General features: G+C 42.7%; 1 protein-coding gene and 1 long non-coding RNA gene across 2 annotated transcripts in view; one reads left to right on the top strand and one right to left on the bottom strand.

The window, feature by feature from the left end:
- The window catches only part of TGM4 (transglutaminase 4), a 67,243-nt gene that overhangs the window by 33,238 nt on the left and 20,099 nt on the right, over positions 1-13,906 (bottom strand). Inside the window, exons 2-5 of the mRNA XM_075315170.1 lie at positions 12,096-12,275; positions 11,474-11,580; positions 11,160-11,292; positions 3,952-4,070 (exon numbers count right to left, since the gene is read on the bottom strand). Of these exons, the coding sequence (XP_075171285.1) occupies positions 3,952-4,070; positions 11,160-11,292; positions 11,474-11,580; positions 12,096-12,273 (537 nt within the window). The 5' untranslated portion in view covers positions 12,274-12,275. The remainder of the gene's footprint in view (positions 1-3,951; positions 4,071-11,159; positions 11,293-11,473; positions 11,581-12,095; positions 12,276-13,906) is intronic.
- The window catches only part of LOC142243339 (uncharacterized), a 150,628-nt gene continuing 144,020 nt past the window's right edge, over positions 7,299-13,906 (top strand). The window contains exon 1 of the long non-coding RNA XR_012724351.1: positions 7,299-7,448. This is a non-coding gene — a long non-coding RNA (uncharacterized LOC142243339). The remainder of the gene's footprint in view (positions 7,449-13,906) is intronic.

The raw sequence follows: 13,906 nt of genomic DNA on the forward strand, positions 1-13,906 counted from the left end.
CGTCACGGCAAATCTCATTTGAAGCAGTCCTACACTAAAATATTTTTATAAAATGTGCCATGCGGCCTCACATATAAATAGCAGAACTGCTCTCAGCAGCACTCACCTGGTCTATTGCAGTCCCGTACCCATGACTGAGTCATGGCTGTGGGCGGGACAGGTCCAAGCAAATGCTGCATGAAGTATATATATAGCCTGTGGACAAAGCCTGATGACCCAATGTGAACAGTCACCAAACGCCAAAATCTATACAGATGGAATACATCCCAAATTGGGGTGCATAGCAAGGTGGAGGTCAACCACCGACCAATTCAACAAAGAAACAACAAAGAGCCAGCACCAATGTGCACTAAGGCATCAAATATTCCAAACTGCATTATAAAAATTTTTTTTTTTTTTTTTTGAGATTTTTGGCAAAAAATTGCAATTTCTTGAGCTGCTTCGCCACGTCACGGCAAATCTCATTTGAAGCAGTCCTACACTAAAATATTTTTATAAAATGTGCCATGCGGCCTCACATATAAATAGCAGAACTGCTCTCAGCAGCACTCACCTGGTCTATTGCAGTCCCGTACCCATGACTGAGTCATGGCTGTGGGCGGGACAGGTCCAAGCAAATGCTGCATGAAGTATATATATAGCCTGTGGACAAAGCCTGATGACCCAATGTGAACAGTCACCAAACGCCAAAATCTATACAGATGGAATACATCCCAAATTGGGGTGCATAGCAAGGTGGAGGTCAACCACCGACCAATTCAACAAAGAAACAACAAAGAGCCAGCACCAATGTGCACTAAGGCATCAAATATTCCAAACTGCATTATAAAAATTTTTTTTTTTTTTTTTTTGAGATTTTTGGCAAAAAATTGCAATTTCTTGAGCTGCTTCGCCACGTCACGGCAAATCTCATTTGAAGCAGTCCTACACTAAAATATTTTTATAAAATGTGCCATGCGGCCTCACATATAAATAGCAGAACTGCTCTCAGCAGCACTCACCTGGTCTATTGCAGTCCCGTACCCATGACTGAGTCATGGCTGTGGGCGGGACAGGTCCAAGCAAATGCTGCATGAAGTATATATATAGCCTGTGGACAAAGCCTGATGACCCAATGTGAACAGTCACCAAACGCCAAAATCTATACAGATGGAATACATCCCAAATTGGGGTGCATAGCAAGGTGGAGGTCAACCACCGACCAATTCAACAAAGAAACAACAAAGAGCCAGCACCAATGTGCACTAAGGCATCAAATATTCCAAACTGCATTATAAAAATTTTTTTTTTTTTTTTTTTGAGATTTTTGGCAAAAAATTGCAATTTCTTGAGCTGCTTCGCCACGTCACGGCAAATCTCATTTGAAGCAGTCCTACACTAAAATATTTTTATAAAATGTGCCATGCGGCCTCACATATAAATAGCAGAACTGCTCTCAGCAGCACTCACCTGGTCTATTGCAGTCCCGTACCCATGACTGAGTCATGGCTGTGGGCGGGACAGGTCCAAGCAAATGCTGCATGAAGTATATATATAGCCTGTGGACAAAGCCTGATGACCCAATGTGAACAGTCACCAAACGCCAAAATCTATACAGATGGAATACATCCCAAATTGGGGTGCATAGCAAGGTGGAGGTCAACCACCGACCAATTCAACAAAGAAACAACAAAGAGCCAGCACCAATGTGCACTAAGGCATCAAATATTCCAAACTGCATTATAAAAATTTTTTTTTTTTTTTTTTTTGAGATTTTTGGCAAAAAATTGCAATTTCTTGAGCTGCTTCGCCACGTCACGGCAAATCTCATTTGAAGCAGTCCTACACTAAAATATTTTTATAAAATGTGCCATGCGGCCTCACATATAAATAGCAGAACTGCTCTCAGCAGCACTCACCTGGTCTATTGCAGTCCCGTACCCATGACTGAGTCATGGCTGTGGGCGGGACAGGTCCAAGCAAATGCTGCATGAAGTATATATATAGCCTGTGGACAAAGCCTGATGACCCAATGTGAACAGTCACCAAACGCCAAAATCTGGGATGTATTCCATCTGTATAGATTTTGGCGTTTGGTGACTGTTCACATTGGGTCATCAGGCTTTGTCCACAGGCTATATATATACTTCATGCAGCATTTGCTTGGACCTGTCCCGCCCACAGCCATGACTCAGTCATGGGTACGGGACTGCAATAGACCAGGTGAGTGCTGCTGAGAGCAGTTCTGCTATTTATATGTGAGGCCGCATGGCACATTTTATAAAAATATTTTAGTGTAGGACTGCTTCAAATGAGATTTGCCGTGACGTGGCGAAGCAGCTCAAGAAATTGCAATTTTTTGCCAAAAATCTCAAAAAAAAAAAAAAAAAAAAATTTTTATAATGCAGTTTGGAATATTTGATGCCTTAGTGCACATTGGTGCTGGCTCTTTGTTGTTTCTTTGTTGAATTGGTCGGTGGTTGACCTCCACCTTGCTATGCACCCCAATTTGGGATGTATTCCATCTGTATAGATTTTGGCGTTTGGTGACTGTTCACATTGGGTCATCAGGCTTTGTCCACAGGCTATATATATACTTCATGCAGCATTTGCTTGGACCTGTCCCGCCCACAGCCATGACTCAGTCATGGGTACGGGACTGCAATAGACCAGGTGAGTGCTGCTGAGAGCAGTTCTGCTATTTATATGTGAGGCCGCATGGCACATTTTATAAAAATATTTTAGTGTAGGACTGCTTCAAATGAGATTTGCCGTGACGTGGCGAAGCAGCTCAAGAAATTGCAATTTTTTGCCAAAAATCTCAAAAAAAAAAAAAAATTTTTATAATGCAGTTTGGAATATTTGATGCCTTAGTGCACATTGGTGCTGGCTCTTTGTTGTTTCTTTGTTGAATTGGTCGGTGGTTGACCTCCACCTTGCTATGCACCCCAATTTGGGATGTATTCCATCTGTATAGATTTTGGCGTTTGGTGACTGTTCACATTGGGTCATCAGGCTTTGTCCACAGGCTATATATATACTTCATGCAGCATTTGCTTGGACCTGTCCCGCCCACAGCCATGACTCAGTCATGGGTACGGGACTGCAATAGACCAGGTGAGTGCTGCTGAGAGCAGTTCTGCTATTTATATGTGAGGCCGCATGGCACATTTTATAAAAATATTTTAGTGTAGGACTGCTTCAAATGAGATTTGCCGTGACGTGGCGAAGCAGCTCAAGAAATTGCAATTTTTTGCCAAAAATCTCAAAAAAAAAAAAAAAATTTTAGAATGCAGTTTGGAATATTTGATGCCTTAGTGCACATTGGTGCTGGCTCTTTGTTGTTTCTTTGTTGAATTGGTCGGTGGTTGACCTCCACCTTGCTATGCACCCCAATTTGGGATGTATTCCATCTGTATAGATTTTGGCGTTTGGTGACTGTTCACATTGGGTCATCAGGCTTTGTCCACAGGCTATATATATACTTCATGCAGCATTTGCTTGGACCTGTCCCGCCCACAGCCATGACTCAGTCATGGGTACGGGACTGCAATAGACCAGGTGAGTGCTGCTGAGAGCAGTTCTGCTATTTATATGTGAGGCCGCATGGCACATTTTATAAAAATATTTTAGTGTAGGACTGCTTCAAATGAGATTTGCCGTGACGTGGCGAAGCAGCTCAAGAAATTGCAATTTTTTGCCAAAAATCTCAAAAAAAAAAAAAAAATTTTTATAATGCAGTTTGGAATATTTGATGCCTTAGTGCACATTGGTGCTGGCTCTTTGTTGTTTCTTTTCTGCATTGATATATGAGCCTGATTTTTTTGCCTTGGTTTTTTATTTTTACCACGAATGGAGAGATTGTTTTAACAATTCTGGGAGGATCCCATCCGATCCTTCGTATTCAATACACAGACTCTGCACACAACTATAGTTTGCCTATATTGAATGTGGCAGTAAGAGGATACAGACCTGCCCAAAATTCCATGGCCTTGATTTGATGTTGTTTTGTGATCCCACATAAATGTAACCGGTGTCGTTCAGAACATATTCTTTCCTCTCATCCTCGTTTGGCATGTAAACGTTGTCATCTAAAAACAAACATAATTACACAAATTAAATCAGAGTAAGGTTGGTATCAGAGATTAGTAAATAATAAAAAATTGGAAAACCTGTTGTGACCACCGGGTCTCCTGACCTGAACTACAAGTGCATCTCAATAAATTAGAATATCCTAAAAGTTAAATTATTTCAGTAATTCAATACAAAAAGGAAACGCATATAATATATAGAGGCATTACAAACAGAGTGATCTATTTTAAGTGTTTATTTCTGTTAATGTTGATGATTATGACATTTTACATCTTCCATTGTAAAGTATATCCTTACAGAATTAAGACAAAAATCAGAGTTCAAGTTGTATACAGTATCACTTATAGTCAATATGAATATACAACACCCAATCCCACCCTTACAAAAACCCGAACAATCCAGAGAAATCCATTCTACCATATCTTCCAACTATGTGGAGAGCATCATTATTGACACATATGGAATCAAGTGTAAGACAGTATTATAGCTATTGTTTCGTCAAGTAATAGGTTTGATGATAACCCTGGAGTGTCCATCCAAGGGCCCCATATTTTCTCGAACTTGCTTAATGAATTCCGTTGGGTATAGACACCCTTCTCTAACCTGATTATCTTATTTTCCAGGAGTTTACAAGCCTGATACCATATGAGTCAAATAGCCCAGGACATAACAGGCCTAATTTTTAGTTTTACTCTAGAACTAATGGACTTTAAGTTTTCAGAATTATGGCATACCGACACTTCCACCAGGGTTACAACTGTATTGCATAGAAAATGTTAATACTTTACTGTTAGCAATTAAGCTACTTGAGGGACTTGGGGACTTGAGCATAGTACTTGAGCACCCACAATGCTCGAGAGAGTAATGAGTATGCCCAAGCACTCCGATGCTCGATCAAGTATCGAGCAGTGCCGAGCACATTCGCTTGTCGCTAGTTAGGATACATAAGCTTGGTTTTATAGTCTGAGTTAAATACATGATTAGTATGTCCAGTAATGGACACATAATGGGTTAAAAACCCACAGGAAATCTGTAACTAATGTGCGAAATATCAGTTCAGGTGGTAAATAGTGCATTAAGGGGTTGACTAGTTAATACAAGTTATCACCTATCTGTTGAATAGATGATAACTTTTTGATGGGTGAAGAAAAGGCACTTTTATATCGAAGTGCCAATCACCATTTTATTAATTATTTATGAGGCTGCTGAAAAAAGCCAAGTGCAGTGCTCAACAGCGCCACTGGGACTGAAAGAGTGGTTGAGCATTCTAACGGGAAAAAAGTTCCCCCATTCTTTCCAGAGGTCGGACCTCCACAATCAACTAGTTATCAAATATCCTATAGATTGGTGATCATTTGTTTTCATAAGCAAAATGGTAGAAGTGCTCCTGGAATATGTAAGTCTCACACATACCCTGTGTTGATGAAGGAATACATATAGCGCAATGTTAAAGGTCAGCAGGAGCGTTATTTCTTAATGAAGCAGCCAAACTTGATGCTGGGAATCAGAAATCTGGAGCATGTGCAATAAAAGAAACAAGTCTGGATGTTGGTATTATCCATGCATCACAACCCGGTATATAAATAATGTAGAATGTGATAGCAAAAACATAACTGCTATATTCTAGTGTTCAAAGGACAATACTCCAGGCATGAGACTTACAGTAGGAAGAAAGCAAAGTAAGTGGGATGTGGCAATGTTATAGAAGACATGTCTGGAGCACAGCAGGAATGTGTTGGAGTGATATGAAGAATGTCGAGATGATAGGAATAGGATTGAGAACTAGGACAAATGTGGGGGAATGACAAAATGAGAATATATGACGCTTTAATGAGTGTGAGAGGAGATGAAATCCAGTAGAAATATATAAAAGAGTAAAGGAAAATAAATCAGTAAGACAATCGAGGAACAAAAGGAAAGAGATAGAGAATGAAAACCTAGTTGAGGCACTTCTACCTGATTGTTGCCATCTGTCTGTAATTAAGAACTTTATAAAAAAAAATACCCATGCTAAACTCAGAGTCCAAACCTCATATTAATGTATCAGGGATTTACTCATCACTACATAAGCCCCAGATCTTCCCCAGGTAGCATCTCTTCCTTTTCCACGCTTTTGGAAAAAAGATTGACTTCCTTTATCAAAGACATGTTGATCTTTTATCCTAGATACCAATCATTTTCTTTGGAACCTAAAAACTTGTATAATATACATCCTAAAATTATTCTTTACATTACATGTTAAAAGCCTGTAGACCTCTATCAACCAAGACAAGAGAATGAGCTCTTTAAAGAGCACCTTAAAGATCCTAGTCCTGAGAGATCACGTAGGAAGTAGTACAACAAATCTATAAACAAAACTTACTGACTAGAATTGTCTCCTATTTATTAGTTGCTGACTCAAAGCTACCAAGGATTCATTACCCAGGTCACAACAACACTAAATATTTTGCATAGTCATAGACCCAACCCCAACAGTGGGTCTTTGACAGGAGCATGAATACTAACTTCAGCCAAACTCACTCCTTCTATTGGACATGCAATTAATCATGTGGAATATCATGATTCATGTCATGAACTCCATAGCCTGTTTGGCATATTCCTCCGGATACAAAGCAGGCATTTTGGCTCACCCACCAAATTAAACTAAGTGTGCCCCCTCATCACCACAAGAACTTTGTCAAGCCGAGGATGGGAGGACCCCCGGCGAGCGACGCAACATAAAGGGAAACAATACAACGGATTGCACTAGCAATGGGGCAGAGGCATATCTAGGGGGGGCTGGCGGGGCATCTGCCCCAGGCGCAACTCTCAGGGGGGCGCTGTCAGGCTCCCTGATCCAGTGGCTCTGAGAGTCTTCCCCGCGGCTGTGTTTTCTGCCCTCTATAGTGGGAGCCGCTGTTCTCCAGCCGTCAAGCTGACAGCCGGAGTCAGAGGAAGTGTGGAGCGCAGCTCCTGTGATCAACTGCATGGCCAGCGGCAGCTTTGTGCGATCTGTGCAGCGGCACCAGCCGGCAGATATCACTGAGGGGAGAACTCCACACCTGCACGATCTCCTAGCAGATTGCAGTTGGAAGCAGTGAGATGGGGGAGGGGCATGCACAGCACTTTTGGAGGCTGCATAGGGCCATGTGCTTAGCCTCTCACCCTCCCGTCCTGTGCACTCAGGCCTGTGTGCACCGCAGAGGAGACAGAAGACCAGAAAGATGGCAGCTCTGATTGGCCACACATTAAACACTCAGTGCCCGGCTGCTTTCTCCTGTAACCCATGGACTGAGCCGCTGCATCAGTCTGACATGAGGAAGGAGTGTCAGTCAGGAACGTCTGCTGCACCTGATCTTACAGTGCAACTAAGCAGCAGGAACTTATATCTGAGCTAAGTGTGTTTATATCTGATATATGCCATCATATATCTAATGTATTAATAACTTTAATGTTCAATGTACATGTGCAGTATATGTCTAGTGTGTGAGTGCTGTATGCGGTCCGTGTGTGTGCCATATACGGGGTGTGTGTGTGCTATATACGGGACGTGTGTGTCGTATACGGGCGTGTGTGCGCCGTATACGTGGCGTGTGTGTGCCGTATACGGGGCGTGTGTGTGCCGTATTCGGGGTGTCAGTGCTGTTTACGGAGCATGTGTGCTGTATACGGGGCGTGTGTGCTGTATACGGGGCGTGTGTGCTGTATACGGGGCGTGTGTGTGCTGTATACATGGCATGTGTGCTGTATATGGGGCGTGCTGTATATGGGGCGTGTGTGCTGTATATGGGGCGTGCTGTATACGGGGCGTGTGTGTGTGCTGTATACGGGGCATGTGTGCTGTATATGGCGCGTGTGTGTGTGCTGTATATCGGGCGTGTGTGCTGTATATGGGGCATGTGTGCTGTATACGGGCGTGTGTGTGTGCTGTATACGGGGCGTGTGTGCTGTATACAGTGTGTGTGTGCTGTATACATGGCGTGTGTGTTGTATACGGTGTGTGAATGCTATATACCAGGTGTAAGTGCTGTGTACAGCATGTGAGTACTGTATACGGCGTGTGTAAGTTCCGTATTTGGGGTGTGACTGCTGTGTATGTGGAGTGAGTGCTGTATACAGTATGTCCAATGCATGTGTACTGTATATGGCCAATGGGTGTCGTGTGCAGTATACAATATGATCAGTGTGTTAAGACTGTGTGCAGTATACACCCATTGTGTGAATACAATGTGCGGTTTACAACCAGTGTGTCAGGGCAGTGTGCTGTATACTGCCAGTGTCAAAAACAAAAAACAATACTCCGGTACACTAAAATAGAAATTGTGAAAGAATCCAATATGGTGCTTCAAAAGCACCATAGCTCCAAAGCTGAGCCAGGTTTATTCTACTAAATGTTTACTGACAGTGTGTCAGAGCTGTGTGCGGTATATGGCCAGTGTGTCATGGCTATGTGCGGTATACGATCAGTGTGTCAGAGCTGTGTGTGGTATACAATCAGTGTGTCATGGCTGTGTGCGGCATATGGCCAGTGTGTCTGAACGGCCAGGGTTCAGCACCTGGCACCCTCGCCAATTGGCTGTTTTAAAGGGAACCTGTCACGTCCAATATACACCCAGGACCACGAGCAGTTCTGGGTTCATATTGCTAATCCCTGCCTAACTGTCCCTGTATGCACTAGCATAGATAGAGATCTATAGAAAAAGTATTTCTAAATATCTTTTATCGTATGCTAATGAGCGAGGGGACTAGTCCCAAGGGTGTTACTTCCGTTGCTAGTCGGCACCATTAGCATGTTAGTACACCCCTGTGGACATGCTAATGAATGTGCAGCGTCAGAGGATGATCTCACTCATCTCTCCGCCGCCATCGCCGCCCGACACTGGATTTCGGCTCAGTGCGCATGACCCCGGAGTTTGTCATGTGCTCTACTTCAGTTTGAAGCTGGGATGCGTAGATCTGGCTTCATAGTGCGCATGACTGAAACTCCGGGATCATGCGCACTGAGCCGAAATCCAGTGTCAGGCAGCGATGGTGGCATCTCATATGATAAAACATCTTTAGAAATACTTTTTCTATAGATTCCTTTATCTATGCTAGTGTATACAGGGACGGTTAGGCAGGGATTAGCAATATACACCCAGAACTGCTCGTGGTTCTCTCTGCATATTGCACCGGACAGGTTCACTTTAAATATCGACGACAGCAGCAGACGGCCAGAGTGTGCAATTCCAGATCTGCTCTGTCTTCTGATAGTGGCCGCAGCTGTGGTTCTGCATATCTGTTCCCGTGCTAATCAATGAGGCGGATGTGCAGTAACTTTTATACTTGTGCTCACGTAACCGTCAACTCTTGCCACTGGCATGGGAGAATCCTAAAAGTGTGCAGAGCATGCGTTGTGAGAATTCAGAAGCCTGCAGTCACCTAGAGTCACTGTCGACTTTCATCATAAAAAATAAAAATTAAGCAGTGTAGCCCAATCCTAACAGCGTATAATATACTCACTCTCAGGATTCAGCTCCGCTCGCTGTTTCCTGCCGTCATCACATGGCTGCTCCTCTCATATGCAAGTCTCATATTTAGTTATGTGACAATTAGCTTTTTTTTCTACTTCTATTTTTCAGTGAAGATTGAGAGAGTTAGGGTATGTGGCCATGATCAGGACTCGCTACGTTCAGAACGTCAGAATGCAGCGAGTCTTGACTGGCGGGGCCGTGTGTCTCCTCCACAGGCGAACACAGGAGACCGCAGGAGACCGCAGCTGCTTGTACCCACGATCAGGGTTCCGTGCGCTGCGGTCTTTTGCTTGTGTTCTCTCTACGGAGGACGCATGCGAATCCGCAGCAAACAATTAACATTCTGCGGTCTGGAAAGACGCACAGCAGATCAGTGTTTGCTGCGGAAAAAACAAGCATAGTGGGTACAAGGTTTCTAGAAATCCATCCAGTGTTCTTGTACTGTACAACACAGTGTTTTGGACACAGCTAATGTATGCTGCGTCCAAAAAACTGCAAACACTGATCGTGGGCACGGAGCCTTATGAAGAGCAGCTGGTCAGCAAATGACTAAGTGTGCAAATCATATATGAATTATCAGTCACATGACGACTACGCAAACCGTGGGGCTGGGGGGGCTCGCCTGCCAGGATTCTTGCCCCAGGTGCCAGAAAGCCTAGATACACCTCTGCAATAAGGAGAGGGGAGTATAGTCACCTCCTAACACTCACCAAAGGCTGATCCCTGCACTGCCTAACATACCAAGACCGGTCCTTCCTCCTGTGTGCCATTAGACCTTCGCTGGCCCTGAACTCACCCTGACTAATGCAAAGGCCAGCGAGACGCTAGTCTCACCACTACAATAAAACAACACGAGGAAGGTAAGACAAACAAGGGAAAGACTCAACAAATAGTTCTCCACAGCAGCTCAGGCAGGAAGCTACACAGCTGCAAAAATAACAACAACTCAGCACCTCCAGAGCCAGGCTCCTACAAAGTGGTGAGTTATAGAATGAGCTATAGCCGGCATAGGAGAGAGGGAAGAATGAGTTTATATAATAGAAGGGCATGGCTGCAGCAGAGATTTAATAGCTACAAGTCAATTTTAGCAGGTATGAAAAGAAACCTTTACCCCTTTAGCACAGAATGGAATAAAATATGCTCCTACTCAGGATAAGTGATTCTAAAACAGTATGTGATCAACCAAACGTTGAGACCTTCTGATCCCTGATTCCCCCAAGGTCACAGCATTGCACAACACACTTGTGACACCCTTTTGTTGTTGCACAATTATTGCACTCTCTGATAACGTTCGGAGAGTGATACAGTGGGGAAAATAAATATTTGATACACTGCTGATTTTGCAGGTTTTCCCACCTACAAAGAATGGAGAGGTCTGTAATTTATATCGTAGGCACACTTCAACTCTGACAGACAGAATCCCACCAAAGAGTCACATTCCTACTGATTTGCTGTAAAAAAAAATTGGCTGCAACATTTTTTCTTAAACAAAACATAGGAAGAAAAACCTCAGATAATATTAATTCTAAACATCACAAATATGTAGTTATGAGCATGAAAAATGGAATATAAAAAAATTAAATGAAAACCTGTTACCTTTGCACCACGGGTTGCACAGGACATAAACGGGAGAATCTCCTGCCATGAAAACAATTCCTCTTCCTGTTATTATATTTAGTAGGTATTTTCCAATGATCGCATTGGCTGGAGGATTCACAGCTACTAGACACTAAGAATACCAATAACAATTGTTAGCACAACCAGTAGGAGATTGTAAACAGATTCATACATCAAGTATCTAAAGTAAAGGGTTAATGTTAGTATGTTAATGTCATTTATAATATCTGTGGCAAAGAAAACATGGCATAGGGAAAAATGAAAAAGACACCATGGTACGATTTATTATTCACCTCTCTCCCATGACATTCTTGGGTCTTAGCACTCCATTCATTAGGAAGGCATGAAGAGTTGAGTTCAATAGCTATAAGGGTTCCATTTGGTTTTGATGGGCGAGACCCTGGAATTAACCAAAGACTGTATTAAATGCATATACAAATACCCTTTATGTGGTTTTAGTCACAGTTCTTTCTCTCATCGTATTTTGGTAATGCTTCAAACTTTCCCTTTTTCTCTGATATATACTGCATATATATATATATATATATATATATATATATATATATATATATATGTATACTGCATATATATACTGCATATATATATATATATATATATATATATATATATATATATATATATATATATATATATATATATATATATATATATATATATATATAAAATGTATTTATTTATTTATTTTTCTTGTGTGCTAACTTACTGTTTTTCCACCATAAAGTCTATCAGGACTGCCATTCATTTTTCACACTTGATTTCAGCAGTTCATTTGTATCTGACTCTTATTTCAGATCAGGTTCAATTAAAAAGAATCTAACTTTCTAATTGATACATCATCATCTTCTATAGAGATAGTGTGGGGTATTTTAGAATGATTTTATCCTGTATTCTTACCAGTTGTAAATTGGAAGGTTACTTTATCTCTTTGATTCAGTTCCCTGTCAAAGGTAACCTTCAATTTGAAAGGTTGTCCGCGTCTCACGAGTAGGTGTGAGTTGTCATACTCCGACGTATTGTGCTGACAGGCATTCTCCTGCTTGAGGAAGTCCACTTTTAATGCTCTCAAAGCCATTTCTGCAAATCAAACCAAAGAAAAGAAGTTTAAATGTATGATCTACAGGGGTCTCAAACTCAGCTGGGAGTATAAAAAAAGAAATTGAGAGGGGCCGCATTCAAAATAATTCATGCTTTGATTTTGTTTTTTACATTTTATCACCTTCTTGTGATATTGTTTTACAATTAACAGCATCATGTAGTAATCTTAGCCAACATCTTGTAGTAATTTCCCCGTGCTGCAGTAATGTCCCCATCCTGTAGTATTGTGCTCAATAGAACAGTAGTATTGTACCCATCCTTGTAGTATTGTGCCCATCCTTTTGCCCTGTAGTATTGTGCTCATCCTTGTGCCCTGCAGTATTGTGCCCATTCTTGTGCCCTGTAATATTGTGCCCATCCTTGTAGTATTGTGCTCATCCTTGTAGTATTGTGCCCATCCTTGCAGTATTGTGCCCAGTAGTATTGTGCTCATCCTCGTAGTATTGTGCCCAGTAGTACTGTGCCTATCCTGTAGCATTGTGCTCATCCTTGTGCCCAGTAGCATTGTGCTCAGCCTGTGGTATTGTGCTCAACCTTTAGTAATACACACAAAAAAAAAATAATCTCACCTTTTCTCCGTTCCCTCTTATTAGGCTCCGTGCCCACGATCAGTATTTGCAGCGTTTTGGATGCAGCTTGTTTCAGCTGTGTCTAAAACGCTGCGATGTGCAGTACAAGTAGAGTGGACAGGATTCCTAGAAATCACATGCCACTGTGTGTGTACTGCCCACAGCAAACACTGACCTGCGGTGCGGCTTTCAAAGGCCGCAGCATGTCAGTTCTTTGCTGCGAAGTCGCATGTGTGCTCCCTAGGGAGAACACAAGGAGGAGACCCCAACGGCCCGAACCCTAAACTCAGGCAGCTGCGGTCTTCTGCAGAGGAGACTTGCGGGTGGCCCCGCAGGTCAGGACCCGCCACGTCTAGGACGCGAGTCCTGATAGTGGGCATGTACCTTACTTGCTTGTTGCAGCCAGCAGACACGGTGACGATCGCAGCTCTGCAGTGGGCGGGCGCCGGCACAGTTTTACAACAGTTGAATCATTTGCGGTGCCGTGCAGAGGAGCTCTGTGCACTATAGCACTGGCTGCGTCAGCCAATTAGATGCAAGGAGGTGACGTCATACAGAGACGTCACTTCCTTGCATCCGATTGGTGGGCAGGAGCCATAGGTATAGTGCTTACAGCTCCTCTGTGCGGCGGCACCGCAAATGAATCAACTGTAGAAAAGCCATGCCGGTGCCGGCCCACTGCAGAGCTGTGATCGTCAGGGGGTCTGCGGGTTGCAACAAGCAGCCTCAGGGGCCGCATGCGACCCGCAGGCCGCGTGTTTGAGACCCCTGATCTACAGTAATAATAGTTTTCTATTTGCCAATGTATGTAAAGTGCTGTGGAATTAATGGCACTATATAAGTGAATACATATTATTTGTTTTCTGCAGACTCCATCTGGATTTATAGCTCTAATGCTGCATTTTATTCCTCTATGCATTTACACATCATCATTTGGGCACCTAGACCTGGCCCATCTGCCAATTGTGGGAACAGGGTGATTATCATTATCCCTATATGCTACAAAATATATTAAAGGCTAAACTATGATATCTTTTACAA

The sequence above is a fragment of the Anomaloglossus baeobatrachus genome, chromosome 6, assembly GCF_048569485.1.
Source record: "Anomaloglossus baeobatrachus isolate aAnoBae1 chromosome 6, aAnoBae1.hap1, whole genome shotgun sequence".
In the NCBI taxonomy this organism is placed as follows: Eukaryota; Metazoa; Chordata; class Amphibia; order Anura; family Aromobatidae; genus Anomaloglossus; species Anomaloglossus baeobatrachus.